The sequence below is a fragment of the Taudactylus pleione genome, unplaced genomic scaffold, assembly GCF_031769625.1.
Source record: "Taudactylus pleione unplaced genomic scaffold, aTauple2 ptg000043l, whole genome shotgun sequence".
NCBI lineage: Eukaryota > Metazoa > Chordata > Amphibia > Anura > Myobatrachidae > Taudactylus > Taudactylus pleione.
Window position 1 is genome coordinate 2,272,914 of NW_028284445.1, and position 21,124 is coordinate 2,294,037.

The following is a 21,124-nucleotide window of genomic DNA, read 5'->3' on the forward strand; positions in this document are numbered from 1 at the left end:
GTGTATCCAGCAATTCAGTTCTCATAACCTCCTTCAATGTTTACATATGTAATTGTAAATGTCATCAGTATAACACACATATATATATATACCAATTTGTATTTACTGTTCAGCAAATTAAGTAGTTTAATTGAATTAGTGACATTGTGGGGTCTATGTCAGAGACTACTGTGACGATTTAATTAAGCGCTCGAATCTGTTTTGGCGGCTGCAGCTCATTAACCTCAGAAGGCAGTTCTGCTTGCAGCCTAGAGCAGGTGCGAATGGAGTCTGCCTACAGTAAGGCAGAACAATGAGCAATGCGAGCTGCTGTTGTCAGCTAGCATTGAATTGAACCTGGCCCTATGAAATGCAAGCCCTCCTACTTTGTGACAGATACAGAAACCAAACACATCTACATCACTATGGGGTCTATTTACTAGGCAGAGTTAGGAGACAGAGTGAAAAATGATAAGAAAGTGATAAGGTGCCAGCCAATCAGCTCCCAACTGTCATCTCATAGGCTGTGTTTGAAAAATGACAGTTGGGAGCTGATTGGTTGGCACCTTATCACTTTCTTATCACTTTTCACTCTGTCTCCTAACACTGCTTAGTAAATAGACCCCTAATTATAATAGAACACATACAGTAATTCTTAATAGTTTTAAATTTAAAAGATAAATGTCAAGATTTTCACATAACTATTTCTGTCCAATCGATATTGTGTATAACGTAAATACTTTAATATAACATCCTTTTAACTTGTGAATTGACCTGTTACCTTTAGGCATATATAAATATTGCAGTGCATCCATTCACTAACCACAGTTATGCCAATTAATTTGTGAGAGGAACCAGTACTCATGAGAGTACAGCCATTCACTTCACAAGGACCAAGTTACATCATTGAGGCCTCAAAGAGCATCAATGATGTTACTGCTGCCCAGTGAATTGATAGGCTGTGCTCTCATGTGTATTGGCTCCACCCACAAAACAGCAACCTCTTCTCTGTGTAGGAAATGGAATCACTTTGTTCCAATATCAACCAATCAGATGTCTACTTTTATTGTTCTAACTTGCACTAGTATCTCAAATGTTCCTATAGCCTACAATACCTTAGTGCTGCTTCTATCATCATGTTTAAGAAGTGGTTTGTTTTTATGCACTATAACTATTGTACAAACCAGTTATTACAATATAGGACCATGTAAGTTTAAGTATACAGTACACATGTGATTTATCCAATGCAGGTGACAACTTATTGTTTCTTGGATGTTTTTTTAGGCAATTGCATATATAAACCAGTGGAGCCAAATATAAGGACAGGAGCCTTACGTACTAAAAAGACTGAAATGCTACTGACAAGTGTCATCTGTTTGATCAGAATTTCATATTGTTCCCATTTGACTCCACTGATTTTACCACTAGCTCCAATCTTTTCACCTTTGTTTTAATTAAATGTTTCTATTAAGGTCATTCAATAGGGACAAGGTCAAATCTTATTTTCCAAGAGGATCCTGGGAAGTAATTTCAGCCATGAGAAATACACACACTACGCAGCCTGGCGGTCACATATGGACCTCAAAGTGATCACGTGTAGCTCTCCTGACCAAAGTCCCCCTCTTCAGTCCTCTCTCTGGTACGGATGTCACCTCAGTTTAATAAGCTGTGTGCAGCAGATCAGTGACTGAATTACTATGTCTTCTCAATGACTAGAGGAGCAACCGTTAAGTTGACATATGTCACTGAGTGCTGGTGATCTGATCTCATAATAAGCAATATGATGCTTTTCCGAAAAGGTGATATCCATGGAAAATATCCTGCAGCTCACCCCTGCTCTAGGCTATGGGACAACTGCAAGAATGTTATTCATTTCATAATAGCCAGTGAACAAATGGAACTCCACATGTCTATCATGACGGCTTTCTAAAATACTGAGTGCAATAAAGTCATCTTGTCTTCAACTAAACTACACTGTGCAGCACTTTATATTTCTTACTCTAGCTACAACTTCAGTTTTGGAGGTTTGTACTGTAGTAAAATGACCACAAACATAATAAAATAATGTGCTGGTTGATCCATATTTTTTCCTAGACTAGCACCATATTATGGACAAAGGTATCTTTGGCTTACAGAGGAACAACATCAAAAAGATCAATGTTTGTTAACACCTTACGGCTGTAACTGGACCATGTCATTTGTTTACGTATTCCAAAATACAACAAAAAAAAATCATTATTTCATGACATTCTTCATAATGATGATAACAAGACTCTTGACAAATATAATAGCAAACTGAAATGTATAGCATGATCAATAAACCTCCAAAATTAATTGGATAAGATTTGAATTAGCCGTCTCTAAGAATGAAGAGACAAGCTATCAGCACCGTTGCATATTTAAATTTGCTTAAATAATATAAAAGAAATACAAGAGGATGACCCTCGTTTAGAGTTTTAGTTCAGCGCCTCTTCATGTTTAGTGCATGAATTCAGGTTGTCAGGAGTTCCTTAATACAAACGCAATGATTTGATGTTCCGGTCCCAATTTGTGCCTCTCATGGTCCATCCAACACTTTAAATATACATGAGGTATTTAAGAGTAGACTGACCATTGAGGGGCACAGTGTATGTAGATATATTCTGAAAAGAGGCATTAACTAAAAATGTAAAGTGTATAACTTTTGAGGCACTTCTACGCGGTTAGATTGTGGATCCATAACGTCAAACCTCTGAGCTGTCAGTACTATAACCGCGAGGAGGCATCATGGGCTCGCTGCTTCCTGACTCTCTCCCTTCTTCCTTCTTTTTAGATTTCTTCTTGCGCCTCAGCAGGAATATAATAATAGCTATCAAGCAGACCACTAATAATAATACTGCGGCAATGATTACCACGATGATGACAACGTTGTACTCTGTTTCCTTGTTATTTAACTCTCTTGGGATAATCCCATCAATAGTAATATCTTTTTCGGGAATTATCTTCTTGTTGTTGCGTTCCAAAATAATGTGTTGGATATTGGTCCCCCTGTTGTTCTCAATGCCAATTTCTTGAGTAATTGTTGGGGCTTCATTGACATCTCTCTTCTTACGGCTGTACAGGGAACCTCCTAAAGGCCCAGTGTTGGATACAGAATGGTACTCTACGCTTCTCTTTCCGATACCTCTGTTGGCATTTTCTTTGGACCTCACAGTGTAGATTGTGTGTATATACCATTCTCGTCCCGTAGAAACCTATAAAACATGCACAACATAGTGTTTTTAGAATACAGCTCCCATCTGTACTGGTTTGCCCGAGGTAGTCCAAGATTTAAAGTGGGAAATACTTTTACCTATCAAATTTGCTATCTGACAATCTAGACTCCTGGTGCAACTGAATTAGCAGGGTAAGGAGAAACAGATTCCTAAAGGGAAACTCCACTTCCAGATAATATTGTCTTCTAGACTAATTTGTTTAGTTTCATTACCGCTAAATAAGTCAATAGACTATGTTTATTGTATCCAACAGCCTTATCTGTTCCTGTATTCAATATGAAACATAACAAGGAAGCAATTGAACTCAGGCCAATCAAAGGAAGTTGCGGTTACTCTTCTTATGTTGAAACTATTTATTTCCTAATGTTGGAAGTGCAAAAAGCTCAAGGAGGCATAAATACTTTTGTACCTACAATGTCGAGTCATCAGAGACATAAACCATTAAACATTTGCAGTACATGGAGATATATACCAGAAGCTTAGATACAAATTTGTTTCTTAAAAATCGGTTAGATATTGTTCTATTATCACTCAAGCTCCTTCAGAGGATTATCTGCTATATCTCCGCATCACCTCTTTTCTTTCTACCAACTCACTTTTTAACCCTCCTTTATCTGGCTTCCCTCCACTCCACTCCAGTGAGACTGCCCTTCACTGCCCTGACCATTGACTTGTCACTTTTCTCTTTCCTCGTCCACCTTGAACAGGAAGCAGTCACCATATTGACATTCAAAATGTCGACACCAGAATGTCTACATGTTTTATTTCAACATTGTTGAAATTTCGACATGGAACAATCTCGACATTTGAAATTTCGACATTTTCTGAGTTTCTGCAGAATGCTGACATTAGGGTTAGGCTGCGGGGGGAGGTTTAGGATTAGGCTGCGGGAAGAAGGTTAGAGTATGGATTGGGGTTAGAGGGTGATGTAATAATTTCTGGAGTGTTAGAGGGTGGTGTAAGTGCTCGTCGCACTGCCGGGACCCACTGTTTTGTTGACATTCTGAGCATGTTGACATTTCATTGGTGTCGACATGCTACATGAGGACAAAACATACAGAACCACCTTGAACTGTCTACCACCTTCAATACTGTTAACTGCCCTCTCCTTCTCAAAACCCTCCACACCATCACCCTCTGCCCTATCATGATACAACTACTACCTCCACCCTCATTTTTCCTACCTGTAGATGTCCCCCAGGGTTCTGTTCTCAGCTCCTTCTCCTTTCCAACTACACCATTTCCCTTGAAATCTCATTAACTCATTTGGCCTTCAATACCATCTATACACTGATTACACTCAAATTGCCCTCTCGTCTCCTGACCTTTCTCCCTTCATCCTCTCTCGCATCTCCAACTGCCATCTCCTCCTCCTCCCAACACTTCCTGAAATTTAACAGGGCCAAGACAAAACTCATTACCTTCTCCCCTGTCCCACCAGTCCATCCTCCACTCCACTCTCTTCTTTATTCACCACATTGAGGCCATTTCTCAATCTTGCTGTTTATACATCCGGGACATTGCCAGAAGCCGGCATTTCCTTTACCCAGCTGCCACAAAAACTCATCCATGTTCTCAACGTCTTCCACTTAGACTAATTAATCCTCTCCTGTTTGGCTTCCCTCTCTCTTGCCTCTTCCTACTTCATACTATGCTTAATTCTGCTGCTAATGACATTTTCCTCTCCATCCACAAAGTGCATGTCTCCCCCGTCTGCAATCAGCTTTACTAGCTCTTTATCCCCCTCAGAATCCAGCTTAAACTCGTCACTCTCACTTACAAAACCTTAACCCCTGCTCCCCATCCTACATCCCGAACCTGATCGCTGCCCACACTCCCTCTTGGTCTATTCACTCTTCCTCTGATCAATGCTCCACTGTGATCTCTTCTTCTTACGCTCACCTCAAAGTGCCCACGTCCTATGGAACTACTCACTTTCCCTCTCAGTCACACTTTCTACCAGTCTCCCTATCTTTAAACATCCTCTTACCATGTAAGCTCTTACATTCTTCCCTAGCACACTCCATGTCACCAGTGATCCTTACCTTGTCTCCTTCCACCTTCAGCAACTCTGACTCGATTTGCTCTCTATTTTTTGGGTACAGGGATATTGAGTCGATTACCACCAGCAACTCGCTCCTGCTAGCTTCAGTGAGTTACTCTAACCTTGCCCCTGTTATCTGTGCTACCTATTCTGTGATATTCTATTCATTTTGGTATGTATACTATGTACATATGCTCTGATGCTGTGAAATGTTTTGTACGTTTACACTGTACAGTGCTGCATATGTTTTGTGGTGTCATATAAATAGAAGTTAAAAATCATTATAGTTTAATGATCACAATAAAATAAATTCAATGTGCAAAACACATGAATATCCCTAATAATAATAATAATAATAATAATATATACTTAGAAATATCTGCATGGAAAATAATTAACATAAGGCTAACTGCTGCTTCCTTTGATTTGTGCAAGTGCAGTCGCTTCATTGACATACAGTATTTCATATTAGTTGTTGGCAGTGGATAACCAGAGCACTGCGTTGCACCATACACTTGGAATCAGTAACCTAATGGAGCCAAGGATTAGCTCCTAATTACACAGACACAGAATGAGATCTATAAATTACAGTGAGCTGGTGCTTCCCTACATTAAAAAGGACAATGGGTAATTCTCTTCATTAAAAGTATTCAAGGGCAACAAAAATAAATAAATCATTATGACAGCTAAAGACAGGCTTGGACTGGCCTGCCGGGAAGCCGGGATATTCCCTGGTGGGCCCCAGTGATTCTAAGCCCCTCCCCCTACCACAGGAGGGCAGGGACTATGATGCTGCCAGTGTCAGCAAGGTTATCCCTTTTACACAACAAGGATACAAGGCGGGCGCTCCCCAACAACGGGTAATATGCTTTTTTTCTAAGCACTTGGACTCACATCCATTCTGCAGCACTCTGATGGAAGGGAAGGAGCCTTCAGTGTAGGGGGACGGGCTGCTGTGCACTTCTGCCTCTGTGACTCCCTGGTGGCTGCAGTCCTTGCTAAGAGAGGTGGGGGCGGGCTCTGACTGTCAGTGACCAACACAGGAGATTTCTAATTGTGAGAGCTGCAGCCTCTGCACTGCAGGGAGACAGCAGCAGCCTAGAAGAGCCCGCTATCAGCCGGGGGAAAGGAGACCTGTTTGCCGCCCTCTGTATCTGCGGCTGAAACCCCCCACCCCCTGCAGCTCAGTGTCTGTAACGTGAGTAACATCGCAGGGACAGTGAGGGGCACTACTGGGATGCGCTGTACTAGTAGTTACCCTGGCTGACTCTCGCATTCTCACCTCTCTCTGTCCCTCTCACTTGTCCTCACCTCTCTCTCTCGTCCCCACTCTCTATCTCTTGTACTCTCCTCTATCTCTCCTCTTTTGTCATCACACCTCTCTCTCTCTCCTGTTCTCACCTGTCTCTGTCTCTTGTCCTCACCACTGACTCTCTCTTTCTTGTCACCATGTATCTTTCTCTTTCATCCTCATCTCTCTCTCCATTCCTTTCTTTCTCTCATCCTCCTCACTCTCTCGCATCCTCATCTCGCTCTCGTCCTCATCTCACTCTTTCTTGCTCTCTTGCTCTTGTCCTCCTCTGTCTTTCTGTCACGCTCGTCTTCATCTCACTTTCTTACGCTCTCGTCATCTTTCTTTCTCTCGCCCTCATCTCTCTTGTCCCCACCTCTTTCTCTTGTCCTCACCTGTCTCTCTTGTCTTCACCTCTCTCTCTTGTCCTCACCCCTCTCTCTATCTCTTTTTTGTCCTCTCTCTCGTCCTCAACCCGCTCTCTTTTGTCCTCAACTTTGTCTCTTATCCTCACCTCTCTCTCTCTCGTCCTCACCTCTCTTTTTGTCCTGACCTCTCTCTCTTTCATCCTCATGATTCTATATCTCCCTCCCTTTCTCTCTCTCATCCTTCTCTCTCTCATCCTCCACATCTCGCTCTTTCTTGCTCTCGTCCTCATCTTTCTCTTTATTCCTCTCGTCCTCATCTCGCCCTCATCCTCATCTCTTTCTCTCGCATTCATCTCTTTCTCTCGTTCTTGTCCTCATCTCTTTCTTTCGCTCTCATCCTCATCTCTTTCTCGCCCTCAACTCTCTTTCTCTCGCTCTTGTCCTCATCTCTCTCACTCTCATCCTCATCTGTCTCGCTCTCATCTTCATCCCTCTTTCTCCCACTCTTGCCTTCATCTCTCTGTCTTTGGCTCTTGTCCACATCTCTTTTTCTCTTGCTCTCGTCCTCATCTCTCTCTCTCTTGCTCTCATCCTCATCTCTCTTTCTCTTGCCCTCATCCTCATCTCTCTTTCTCTTGCCCTCATCCTCATCTCTCTTTCTCTCGCTTTTATCCTCATCTCTCTTTCTCTCGCTCTTATCCTCATCTCTCTTTTTTTGACTCTCGTCCACATCTCTCTTTCTCTCACTGTGGTCATCTCTCTTCCTCATCTCTCTCTCGCTCTCTCCTCCTCATCTCGCTCTCTCTCTTTTCCCCATCTCGCTCTCTCGTTTCCATCTCTTTTTCCCTCCAGTCTATTTGTATTATTGATTTTTTTTTAGATACTGTGCTCTTTTTAATGTTATTTTATGCATTTAGGTTTGTTATATTTGTGATGGAATATTTTAACCTCTTATGTGCAATGGTAGTGGTGGCCCATTTATTTCAGAGTGGATGGTAGGGGGCCAGACAGCTGCTCTCGTTGGTTAAAATTATACCCAGGCCCCTTTTATTGTGGAAAGAAGAATCACTCGAATAAGGTGACCGGGGAGGTTATTCTTCTTTCCTTCTGGTGGCTAGCCTCACTTCTTCAACTTTGTGCCACCACCCTTCAGTGGGCCCCTACCACTGCATCACCCCGTGGGCCCTTTATGCCCCAGTCCAACACTGGCTAAAGATGACTGAAGGTCCAATCTCCCTTTATCTTAAACTGCCACTCAGAAGGATGTATGACATAGATTACATAGCCTGAATTATCTTCGGATGACATGAATATCTCAGGTTTACTTATGAAAATGATCAAAGCATTATTTTAGAAAAAGGAAATTAGTATGAAGCATTATGCACGTGAGCTATCATCACACATATAGGTGATATACTATATAGATGCTATACACTAATGGATGACATTTAGGAAGATGTCCATAGGGAAGCACAAGACCAAACATGCTGTCTATATTGTGAAAAACATAAAATGCACTACTATTCCTAGCACTGCACAAGGACTTCCAATGGCTCTTTTATGAATGTAGTGTGACCTCTAAACTATCCCCGGGCAGGACATGTATGTCGTTTGCTATGAGATTTGCAGAATATGCATATACATTGACTATTAATACTTTGATCAAAGGAAAAGGTGGAATCCTTTGTGCAAATGCTGCTACCTGAACTAAGGGCCTGATTCAGACCCGAACGCAAGGCTGCGATGTTTGCAGTATGCACATGTATATGTATCGCAGTGCGCATGCGCGAACCAGCCGCTGCGATCGGGAATCGACCTCAGCAAGCACGCAGACGCTTCATAAAGTGATTGACAGGAAGTGACCGTTTGAGGGTTATCACAGGGGTGGTCAGAGAAACGCAGGCGTACCTGGGCGTCTAGACATCGTTTCAGGGGCGTGCATAATTAGACCCCAGTGACGGCATACGCATCCTAAACGTCTAGTTACACACACAAATATAGCAATGTCTGCGGTAGGGACAGGTCAACCACAACTTGAGCGTGTGAGTCCGATGGTTCCCGATGTTTTTGCGCTCTATTGTGTGAAGGGAAGTAGGCGGCATTATGTAGTGTAGGGTGTCTACTTATTGCTGCGGTTACTAGCATATTTTCGCCTCGACAGAGAGACTGGCTCTGAATCAGGCCCTAAGTATTGTTTTAAACAAGAGATTGCTGTCAGTGATCACACACCTGGAACAAAGGAGTGGAGTCAACTTTAAATCCGTCTGATCCAGGCTGCCTGACGAGAGGTAACGCATCGGGATCATCTGCCGCCAGCCTGGCATTAAATAAGATGCTGCCAAATTTACCAGCTTGGGTTTCTGGCTGTGCTTTATCCTGAAAGCAAATAAGATGAATACAAATGAACAAAATCGTATTACAACACTAATGTCATTTCACGCAAGTGAGCAGCCAACAGGTAAAATATAACAAAGTTATAAAACATGTTAGCAAATATCATCTGGAATAAAATGCCTTTGTACTATACCATGCTGAATGTAAGGCATACTCGCCTATTCTCCAGGAATATATAGCAACTCACAAAATTTGGGACATTCTCCCATACTCCCGGGAGAGTAGACTCTGTATTAGCGATCAACATTTTGGCAAGTTAGTTATACTGTTTATAAGAGCTTGTGTTGAATTTGTAAAATGAATAAAGTGGACGCGAAGCATTACAAAAGTACAAAATATCAGATTGTTGTTTCTCAAACTCAAATATAGGTGTCTATGTACTAAGCCTTGAAGAGAGATAAAGTGGATGGATATAAAAGTAGCAACCAATCAGCTCCTAGCTGTCACTGTTTATGAAAAATTACAGGAGCTGATTGGTTGGTCCTTTATCTCTCTCCAAGGCTTAGTACATAGAGCCCTCAATGTCATATTGACTGGCAAAGGCAAAAATAGCTGCAATAAAAGCATTAAGATCAGACCTCAGTTAATCAAGAGCATTTCAGTTATATTACATGAACGCATACATTGGCATCACCTAATCTTCTTTCTCACAATCATATATTGAGCTCTGCCAATATTTATTTTTATTTTACAAATACTTTAATACATCGCTTCCCAAACCTTTTGGTGCTGTGACACATCTGCTGACACAGATAACACCTTCTTCATTTTTTATTGACACACCAATATTAAAATATTGTAATAAATATAAGTAGTATAATTAATACATTTGGGATTATATGAATGCCAAAATAAAGAAGTGCCATTTTCCTTAATTGACAATTAGCATATAATTCACGTATACATTTTCAGCTTCCTTTAACAGTTTACGTATCCCCTAAATTTCCATAATTTTTTGTTTATACATTTTGTGAAATATCCAACCAGATATCAATGACGCAAAAATATGTCTGGACATAGGCGTTTACTGCTTTATCATATATTTATTTACATTTTTATTTACTGTGTAAATACTGTAATAGCACTGTGTAGCAACCTATTATCTATTGCATAAGGCACGTGAAACCAAGACAATCATATAAAAGACATTAAACCTACCAAAATTTTGAACTGGTACAGAAGAGATGTTGAATCAGCCAAGCAGCCATATTCATAGCCTGATGGATTATATTTTGGGACATACCCATCTGCTCCAGTGCAGAGGAAAACTTTCTCAATGCTACAATAAAAAGAATTACCCAGATTCTGTACAGGATCCACCATGACACGTCCATAGATGATGTCTCCTGTTGTAAAATACAGCTGGTTAAGAACAAAAACTGAACACTGACTGTCACAGTCAGCAATGTATATTGCACTGCCAAAACTTTATTCTAAACTTGTGTCACTCACTTTAGTAAGTTAGCCCAGTGATAGAACTCTCAGAGGTTCCAGAGTACTGCACACGGGTTGAGATGGATACATAGCTCTCAGCATAATGTTAAACTAGTTGCAGTGGTGTTTCCAAGTAATCTGCCAGCAAATGGAGATATGCCCCCTGGTGCTTATAGTGAAGCTACTCTTAAACAGTGCTAGGTGATTGTTCTGTGATCTTCCTCCTAGCACACCTTGCAATTATCTGAACTTTACTTTGGCTTTTTGACCTCCATGTGTTCTCTGACAATTGCCTGCTCCCTATTAGTTATTACCATGTACTGACCAGGTATGCTCTCTGACCTTGCTTTGCTTCTCTCATTGGCTACGTGCTTAACCACAAATGTGCATCAAATACTGGACTGGTGTTTGGATTACATTTCAAATGACACCTGTTTGCTATCATTACTTTCCCAGGCATCTGACCATTGTCTGTATATTTGGACTTCACCTTCTTAAATCCTTGTTTACTGTCTTTGCTAAGCTCTGTACTGATTATTAGATCATAAATACTAGTCTGTGGTGGCAAGAAACTACAAGACAGGTAAGCAACACTATAATATAGATATATACAATGCTGTGGTTGCTCATCATATATTGCAATCAGAGTTTACATAGTAAAGAGGTAACAACAAATCATTATTGTCTGTGACACTGACACTTAGAACTGATATCAGACAGTCATATTATAAACAAAATATTTATATACATAAAAATTGAACTGCCATGATAAGACCTGATATTTTACATTATTATATAAAAATGTGTTATCTATTTATTTTGGCTTTAGCTACAGTATATTCTCTGTCCTATCCTTCAGTTAGGTAGGAAATTATTTTTAAGCGATATTTTGAAAAAGACACTGGGCCTGATTCAGACCCGCTCGCGAGAGGACAGCACTCACAAGCGGGTCAATGTTCCCCCACTGCGCATGTGCCGCCTCCGGCGTGCGCGATCCCCAGCGAGCGACGGCAGCTTTGTCGCTCCGGGGCTCACTACAAGACGGGGCGGCTGTCGATGTTGATTGACAGCTCGCCCCATTTTGTAGGCGGGGAGGGGGGGGTGGATGCACAACCGCAGGCGTTCCCTTAGGAACGCATGCCGTTTGTGGGCGGCCCTACTAACATCACTCGTGATGTCAGTAGTGGACTATTAGAGCAGGAAGTCCACTCTGGCTTGCGGGAGCCGAGACCCTCCCGCAAGGTCTCGACCCAAGCCCGATGGTCGCGATAATCGCGACCATCGCCAGGCCACTCGCACTAGCTGTGGGTGGTCACCCACAGCTTTGCGAGCGGCCTGGAGGCCGAAACAAACTAAATAAAAATTCCCTGATTCAGAGCGAGCGCCTCTGAATCAGGTCCATAACTTCTTAACATGTTTAATAAGCAAATTTAAAATGGTAATCATTTTAGTTCTTTGCTATTAAAATCATTGCTGTTTTAAATCTAGGGCTTTAACACACTGAGCAACCCGCTGCTTAGTAAATAAACCCCATAGTCTTTTCCAAAGTCCTTCAATTCGAATACATTTCTGATCTGACATTTTTATTTATATTATTGGGGATATTAAAGGAGGCATTACTTTTTGTTATAAAGCAATCTGTTTAAGGGGTCTATTTACTAAGCAGTGTTAGGAGACAGAGTGAAAAGTGATAAGAAAGTGATAAGGTGCCAGCCAATCAGCTCCCAACTGTCATCTCACAGGCTGTGTTTGAAAAATGACAGTTGGGAGCTGATTGGCTGGCACCTTATCACTTTCTTATCACTTTTCACTCTGTCGCCTAACACTGCTTAGTAAATAGACCCCTAAGTTTGGTGGTCCTTACAGAACTCATAACAGACGTCTACAAAAGTACCATTCATGAATTTTTAAGAGTAAATCTATATATATATATATATATATATATATATATATATATATATAAAACTAGATGATGTACCCGGTTTCATCCGGGTAGACCTTAGATATTTACTGTTTCCATTTCCATCTCACCACTCCAGTAACACATTAATCCTTCACCTCTTTGATAGTGCATCACTGCTATAGCAAGACATTACCCTCCCTCACCTGTGTACTAACAAATTTCACTCCCTCACCTCTGTAGTAACACATTACCCTCACTTACACCTGTAGTAACTTTTTCCCCTCGATCACCTCTGGAGTAACACATTCCCCTTCCTCACCTCTGTAGTAACACATTACCCCCACTCACCCCTGTAGTAACACATTCCTCTTCCTCACCTCTCTAGTAACACATTACTACAGAGCCAATCATAGCTAGGGGATGTAGTTCATAACCTGGCGGTCAGGATGCCGGGGCTTAAAATGCCAGTGCCAGAATCCCAACACCATACAGAATCCTGGTGCCAGCCGGCATCCTCACGTCAAGCATTGGAGTTAGGGGGAGGTATAGGCACTAGGTCGAGGGTTAGGGTACGGGGGGGAGGGTTAGGCTGCGGGGGGGGGGGGGAGAGGTTTACGGTTAGGCTGTGAGGAAGGTTAGGTTTAGGCTTCGGGGAGGGAGGGTTAGGTTTAGGGGTAGGGTTAGTATACTTACCTGCAGGTGTCGGCCATGTAACCCAGTCGGGATGCCGGCGTCAGGATTCTGACTGCCGGGATCCTAAGCGCCAGCATCCCATACCCAACCCAGAGCTAGCAATGTGCCGTTGCTTAGCAGCAGCCTAGAGAGGGATGGAAGTCAGGGACTGAGCTGTGTCATGTCAGAGGCAGAGTGTGAGAGACAGCCTCCAATAAACCTATGAAGATGCCCTGATGCAGACACAGTAGCCAGGAAGGGGTCATGGGAGGCATAGCTATCAGGAATTAAAAAAATGGTAAAAACACTACCATTGGAACAAAAACATCAATGGTTAGTAACCATTGCATTTTGATGTCCATCCCTGCACTGAACCTGCAGGTGGACTCCAGTCACCACTCCTCCACTGTGAAGTGCTCCCTCTCCAGCGTGATGTTCATGCTCAGCTACACACCCTCAGTGAACGGGAGGCACCTTCAATGGAAGTCAGAGCTGCTCCCGGAGAGGGGCACCATGGCAAGGAAGCCCAGGAAATACAAGGTACATTATGCAAAAAAGACATTGCTCATCTCCATGTTAGGCAGCCGGGGTAGGCTGTGTAAATATGCACAGGGGCCTCTAGGGCCGAGGACATGCTGCAGATATTGCTTACAGTGGCTTCAAAACAAATCTCTCATCCATGATCAGCCTGCCCTTCCCGGCACATCCCAGTGGCTGCTCCCCAGCCAGCTGCAGGACAGCAGCAGGAGGGCTTGTGGTGACACTGGCGAGATGCAGAGGGCAGGAGTGAGAAGCAGGGGGTCGTGGTAATATGCAGTAGCAAGAGTGAGAAGCAGGGCCCTGTGGTGGAATATAGGATGCTGTGGTGAAATGCAGGGGGTAGGAGTGAGAAGCAGGGGCCTGTGGTGAAATATAGGATGCTGTTGTGAAATGCAGGGCGCAGGAGTGAGAAGCAGGGGCCTGTGGTGGAATATAGAATGCTGTGGTGAAATGCAGGGGGCAGGATTGAGAAGCAGGTGCCTGTTGTGGAATACAGGATGCTGTGGTGAAATGCAGGGGGAAGGAGTGAGAAGCAGGAGGCTGTGGTGGATTATAGGATGCTGTGGTGAAATGCAGGGGGAAGGAGTGAGAAGCAGGGGCCTGTGGTGGAATATAGGATGCTGTGGTGAAATGCAGGGGGCAGGAGTGAGAAGCAGGGGCCTGTGGTGAAATATAGGATGGTGTGGTGAAATGCAGGAGCCTGTGGTGGAATAGAGAATTGTGGTGAGAAGCAGGGGCCTGTGGTGGAATACAGGATGCTGTGGTGAAATGCAGGGGGCAGGAGTGAGAAGCAAGGGCCTGTGGTGAAATATAGGATGGTGTGGTGAAATGCAGGGGACAGGAGTGAAAAGTAGGGGCCTGTGGTGAAATATAGGATGCTGTGGTGAAATGCAGGGGCAGGGGTGAGAAGCAGGAGCCTGTGGTGAAATATAGGATGCTGTGGTGAAATGCAGGGGACAGGAGTGAGAAGCAGGGGCCTGTGGTGAAATGCAGGGGGCAGGAGTGAGAAGCAGGGGCCTGTGGTGGAATACAGGATGCTGTGGTGAAATGCAGGGGACAGGAGTGAGAAGCAGGGGCCTGTGGTGAAATATAGGATGGTGTGGTGAAGTGCAGGGGACAGGAGTGAAAGGCAGGGGCCTGTGGTGAACTATAGGATGCTGTGGTGAAATGCAGGGGCCAGGAGTGAGAAGTAGGGGCCTGTGGTGGAATATAGGATGCTGTGGTGAAATGCAGGGGGCAGGAGTGAAAAGCAGGAGCCTGTGGTGAAATGCAGGGGGCAGGAGTGAGAAGCAGGGGCCTGTGGTGGAATACAGGATGCTGTGGTGAAATGCAGGGGACAGGAGTGAGAAGCAGGGGCCTGTGGTGAAATATAGGATGGTGTGGTGAAGTGCAGGGGACAGGAGTGAAAAGCAGGGGCCTGTGGTGAAATATAGGATGCTGTGGTGAAATGCAGGGGAAGGGAGTGAGAAGCAGGAGCCTGTGGTGAAATATAGGATGCTGTGGTGAAATGCAGGGGGGAGGAGTGAGAAGCAGGGGCCTGTGGTGGAATATAGGATTCTGTGGTGAAATGCAGGGGGCAGGAGTGAAAAGCAGGGGCCTGTGGTGAAATATAGGATGCTGTGGTGAAATGCAGGGGACAGGAGTGAGAAGCAGGAGCCTGTAGTGAAATATAGGATGCTGTGGTGAAATGCAGGGGGCAGGAGTGAGAAGCAGGGGCCTGTGGTGGAATATAGGATGCTGTGGTGAAATGCAGGGGGAAGGAGTGAGAAGCAGGGGCCTGTGGTTGATTATAGGATGCTGTGGTGAAATGCAGGTGGCAGGTGTGAAAAGCAGGGGCCTGTGGTGGAATATAGGATGCTGTGGTGAAATGCAGGTGGCAGGTGTGAAAAGCAGGGGCCCTTTGGTTGATTATAGGATGCTGTGGTGAAATGCAGGGGACAGGAGTGAGAAGCAGGAGACTGTTGTGAGATGCAGGGAGCTGTGGTGAAAACATTCTAAATAGACCAGGTATTTGAGCTCACCATGGAGTAAGTTAGATCACAAAGGAGCATGTTGTTTCTTCTAAAAAAAAATCTTTTATCTAAGATCTGACATCCAGAAAGTTCCCAAGAACAAATAGAAAGAAAAGGGATAATTGGGGCGGCAGGTATAAATAGAAACTAAATGTGTCTGGCTTTTTATGCTCAGTGTGGCAAAGCTGGCCCAGAATCTCCATCATCTCCCATGTAATATTGTGGGATAAAAATAAATAATGCACTTGACAAGTGTGCAATTACGATACCTTCAACGAAAGCTATGTCACTCTCTTGTCCAAATCCCATTGATCCATCAGACAACCACAGAGATTTTTTAGATAAAAGTAACATCTGGGTGTTCAGACTAAACTCTGTAGCTACTGGGTCGCTGACCTGTTAAGGAAAATAAGGTAAAATGAGTAATCTGAACAGAACAGTCGTCACAGTTAAGGTGCGTACATGCGTGACGATATCTTTGAACGATAACTGTATCGTTCATATCATTCCGTGTGTATGCAATGAACGACAACGATGCGTGCTCCCACTGGACGATAACGATATCTTTGGTCGTCTGTACATGTAGGCCAATTTGGACGATATCGTTAATAAATGCCTATTCAGAGATGTGGTAGGATGACTTCACTGAAAGATATCTATCAGTGTGTACATCCAATAACGTTTGTCCTGCACTATAGACAGTTCAAGGGAAATCTTTCACCAATCATACGCACATCGTCCCATGTGAATGCCTCTTTACATATATAGTATGATCAATATTTATGGTATAAAGTTACCTGAGCAAAAGTAAACTTCTAATCTGAATATTGACAATTGGATTTTGATACAGTCGCTATTTGATTCACGGGGAGATGTATCAAAACTCAGAGAGAAATAAAGTGGAGAGAAATTTAGTACCAACCAATCAGCTCCTGTCATTTTACAGGCTGCGTTTTAAATGTGACAGTTAGAAGTTGATTGATTGGTACTTTAACTCTCTCCACTTTATCTCTCCCCAAGTTTTGATATATCTCCCTCACAGTCATGTAGGGTACACACATTATTTAATATGACATTTTATTATTGTTACATAATATGATTTTTTTTTAATAGTATATGTGTTCTATATCTATTTTCTTCATTCTATTTGACCACGGATTCAATGGGGTAAATTTATTAAAACTTCTAAAACAGACAAGTGGGACTCAATCCAATTTTCTGTGATGATCTCATGGGTGCACATTATTGCGACAACAGCCGCACTTCACGGCAGCCTGAATTCTCATAACAGTGCTCGCAGCCCCAATTCGGGCTCAGAGCGGGGCGAGAGGGGTGCGAGATGTGGCACCACTGCTTTTACGCCGTGGCAACGGCACATCGCACCATTCGCAAACAATTAGATTGACCCCTTGGTCTGTTTTAGAAGCTCTGGTTGTTAGCAGTAACCAATCAGATCCTGTCCATTATTTTCTAGGATACAATAGAGAATTGATAGTTAGAATCTGTTTGGTTGCTATGGGTAACACCACCACTTCTCTTTTTTAGAAGCTTTAGTAAATCTTCCCCCAGGTTTTGTTGCGCCACTCTTGGATCCATGGCCAATCCAATATGTCAGCATTCTGCTTTGTGGCTTTGTTAAAACCAAATCATTGCATGCAATACTTTAAAGCTAGCCATTGGTTTCCTAGCAACGCGTTTCACAGAATCAAACGTCTGCTTCCTCAGGCTGATGGAAAAATAAATGCCCAAGGCTCGTTATACATCCCATTCAAGGTGAGTACACTACATAGTTCTGTAGGACCTTACATTGGGTATACTGATTTGCACTATGGAGGCATGTTATATGTGTTTCCCCCAATACTATACATCAATCCAGAGTTATTCAGCAACAACATTAATGAAATACGACAACGGTGTATTTTGAGTCCAACATCTATTTATCACTGAAATAGGACAGAGTGCACACTTATAACCTATGAGAACATTGTTCCTGTGTGTATGTTTTCCATCTTTTCCATATATTCCCAACTAAACACGAGAACACTATCAAGAAACTTTGTAATTTAGAATAGATCTAAGAAAGCTCCAGAACTAACTTCCATCTCTAAATACTTATCCTGAGGGGCCTTGTTGAAGAGCTACTGTTCCTGGCTGCACGTCTGGATCTACTAAGATCTCACAGGGACCTTGGCGTCAGTCACATGTTCTTCCATGTATTGGTTATTATTAGTTAGCAACGAGATTCCACACACTTGCTACAATGTTGTAACAATATGGTCTACAGTAAGCTGAATGATTTATTACGTGTGTTGTCAACTTTAATATTGACAAACACACATTATATTTTTAAGGGAAAAGAAGCAATTGCGAGATGAAGTGAAGGGGAATAATTTGTTATGACAGTACGGTCCAAGTAGTTTTGGGATAAATCAAATTTGTCATCAATATTTACAATAAATGTCATTTGTTAATTTACAAACCTCTCATACAGTATACATTGTACAATAGAGTTTATTATTTTCTGTTACTGAAATACAGTAGGATTACATTTATACTTTGTTTCAAGTTTACCTGTTGGAATCTGATGTCAACATCAAAGGTAATTGGCTCCCGTGGGTTACAGACAGTTGGGAAACTGTATTCCTGGTAGGGTGCAGTAGTGCAGGGTATAAGTTTAACCGTGTAAGTTCCAGAGTAGTCCCGGACCTGTTAAATATATCATCAACAAGCTGAATAAATGAAATTGTTTGGACATCTGATTATGTATGATACTGTCTCAGTCTAATAAGTAATACATGCCTATGTCAATATGAAAATGCTAAATGCAAACCTCTAGTTTAATTTTTCACATACTGATAATACTGGAATGTATCCTATACTAATAATGGTGCTGTTATTGCCTTAAGTTCAGCTCTCATGACACTCCAACAAGACAGGGCGGTTCCATGTGCTCGCATTGTTGCCACACAGTTGTCGCCATGAAACGCCTAATTTTATGAATAGACAGATCTCCAAGTTCCAAGTTCCTTCGCCTTCAGAATAGGATGGACATCTGTGCATGCGCTGTATACAAACCCTCGCAGTTTGTATCCATACACAGAGACCCGTCTGACTCAGTATCAGGTCCTTAATATACTGCTCCTGAATCAGAGTTAGGAGCAAATAAAAAAGAAGCAAAAAAAAGGGCGATTTCCATCTTGGTAAAACCATGTTGCACTGCGGTTGAGGCGGGTGAGGCACATTTAAAATGTGCAGAGAAATTTAGAGATGGGAAGAAGTGCGTCCTAGCTTCATTCTACATTCTAGTGTAAACACAAAGCTGCCCAGTATTTTCCTTGCATGCAAAAATAAATAGAAAAACATATTTACATCCCTTGAATTTCAACATGGTATGTTCCATGAGCAAATTTTGTATTTGTTTTGTTCCTAACTTGGAATCAGACCTACAGTCTCTTTCCAATCCAGCTTTTATTTCATAAGTTAAATCCAAGTAAAGCTAGCACAAAGAAAACATTGTTCTGTGTGGAATTAGGTGTGTTTAAATAAAATCTTAATATATGACAATAAAAAATTACAGGTCTAGGCGCTCAGTCATGTTCCAACCACAAACATAAAATGCAATAAATGAAGTAGAGAAATACTTAGTCCAAATAATAAATGATGTCACCAAAAAGATGCTTGTAGTTTTCTGCGCCTTCTCTCCCACGGCAACCAAAACAAGGCAGCCAGGGAGCTCCCAGCAAGCAGATCATGCACAGTCTGGATGTTCACCGCCCTGGAGTGATGCAAGATGGTAAAGCACCAACATCCTTCTCTCAAGGACAGAACTGACATCATATCTTGCTGATTCTAATCATCTCAGTTATATAATGCTTTACTATGTTGTTTTTGTTGCTCTTGAAGTGTAAATGTGTTGAAAATTTGCAATTTTAGGAATTTCGTTTGAATTAATAATAAGTGGTCTGTGTATTTAGTACACACCTACAAAATGGATAAATTCAGTTCAAAAGTGTTTCTTGCCTTTGGACAAAAGTTGCTTATTCAAACGTTATTTGTTCCCCCAACCCGATACCGGACATTTTAGAAAACCTAAACCATCCTATGTATCAAATCCATGTTTTTAGATAACTTTGTAGGTGCAAATTCACACATTGTAAATGACAACAGTTTCTTCATTTTAACCAGTTAAAACTCAAAATATGATTATCAACCAAACAAACAGGACTACAATATCTCAAAAATGTATAATACTGTAACAGAACAAACATGATGGTTACACATGCAGGCTAATAATAAATAGTTTTCACTTACAGCAAATTCGGAGACAAAGCTCCACTGCTGAATGGGCTGATTATAACTTGGTTCACTCCGCACAAGGCTGAGGGTAAATGTCAGCTCGGGTAGGTCAGCTGACATGATCATTGAACTCAGTGAAGTTCCTAGATGAAACAATTTTTAGTATCAAATTTTGGAATCAAAGAGCATAAATTCATAACCACAACTATACACAGATACGGTACAGTAGGTGAAGCATTTATTATTTTACAAGATGATTCTCTCCTGTCCTATCCAAGTCCAAGTGCTAGTTCAACAGAAGGGAGCAGGAAGCATCAGAGTAGGCGTTATCCACTCAACCTCTCCCTTGGGTGGGAGCTTCTTAGAGGTATTTATCTGCAGCATCTCTCTTTGACATTGGGAGGACGGGGTGTGACCATAATGATCTGTCTATCTGATGTTGGGAGGAGGGGGCGTGCCCTGGGGATCGGTATGAGATGCCAGTGCTCAGGATCCCGGCGGTCAAAATCCTGACGCCGGCATCCCGACAGGGTTAGGATACCAACACCTGTTGGCAGGGCCGGCTCTACCATTAGGCAGCTGCCTAGGGGCGCCAGGAACTGTGGGGCGCCACAGAATCTGCCCATCACAATATTAAGGATGTATATGAGAGGACATTCTTGTTGTACTAAATGCAGGGTGTGGCTATGTAACTAAGATGATGCCTTCCCACTTTCACCTGATGGGCTGAAAAGTGGTTATTGGCGGCGGCGGCTCATTAGGCTGCAGTTTTGCCTAGGGTGCCGAGAAACCTTGCACCGGTTCTGCCTTTTGGTAGGTATCCTAACCCTCCCTCTCTCCATACCCTAACCCTCCTTGGTGTCTGAACCTAACCTCCCCCATATTGCCTAAACCTAACACTCCCCGCCCCGCACCATAAACCTAACTCTCCTCGACT

General features: G+C 42.6%; 1 protein-coding gene across 1 annotated transcript in view; it reads right to left on the reverse strand.

The window, feature by feature from the left end:
- Positions 1-606: 606 nt before the first annotated feature.
- FREM2 (FRAS1 related extracellular matrix 2) overlaps positions 607-21,124 on the reverse strand; it is a 246,514-nt gene continuing 225,996 nt past the window's right edge. The window contains exons 19-24 of the mRNA XM_088460193.1: positions 20,203-20,330; positions 18,463-18,597; positions 16,161-16,287; positions 10,489-10,676; positions 9,166-9,312; positions 607-3,212 (exon numbers count right to left, since the gene is read on the reverse strand). Coding sequence (XP_088316319.1) covers positions 2,703-3,212; positions 9,166-9,312; positions 10,489-10,676; positions 16,161-16,287; positions 18,463-18,597; positions 20,203-20,330 — 1,235 coding nt within the window. The 3' untranslated portion in view covers positions 607-2,702. The remainder of the gene's footprint in view (positions 3,213-9,165; positions 9,313-10,488; positions 10,677-16,160; positions 16,288-18,462; positions 18,598-20,202; positions 20,331-21,124) is intronic.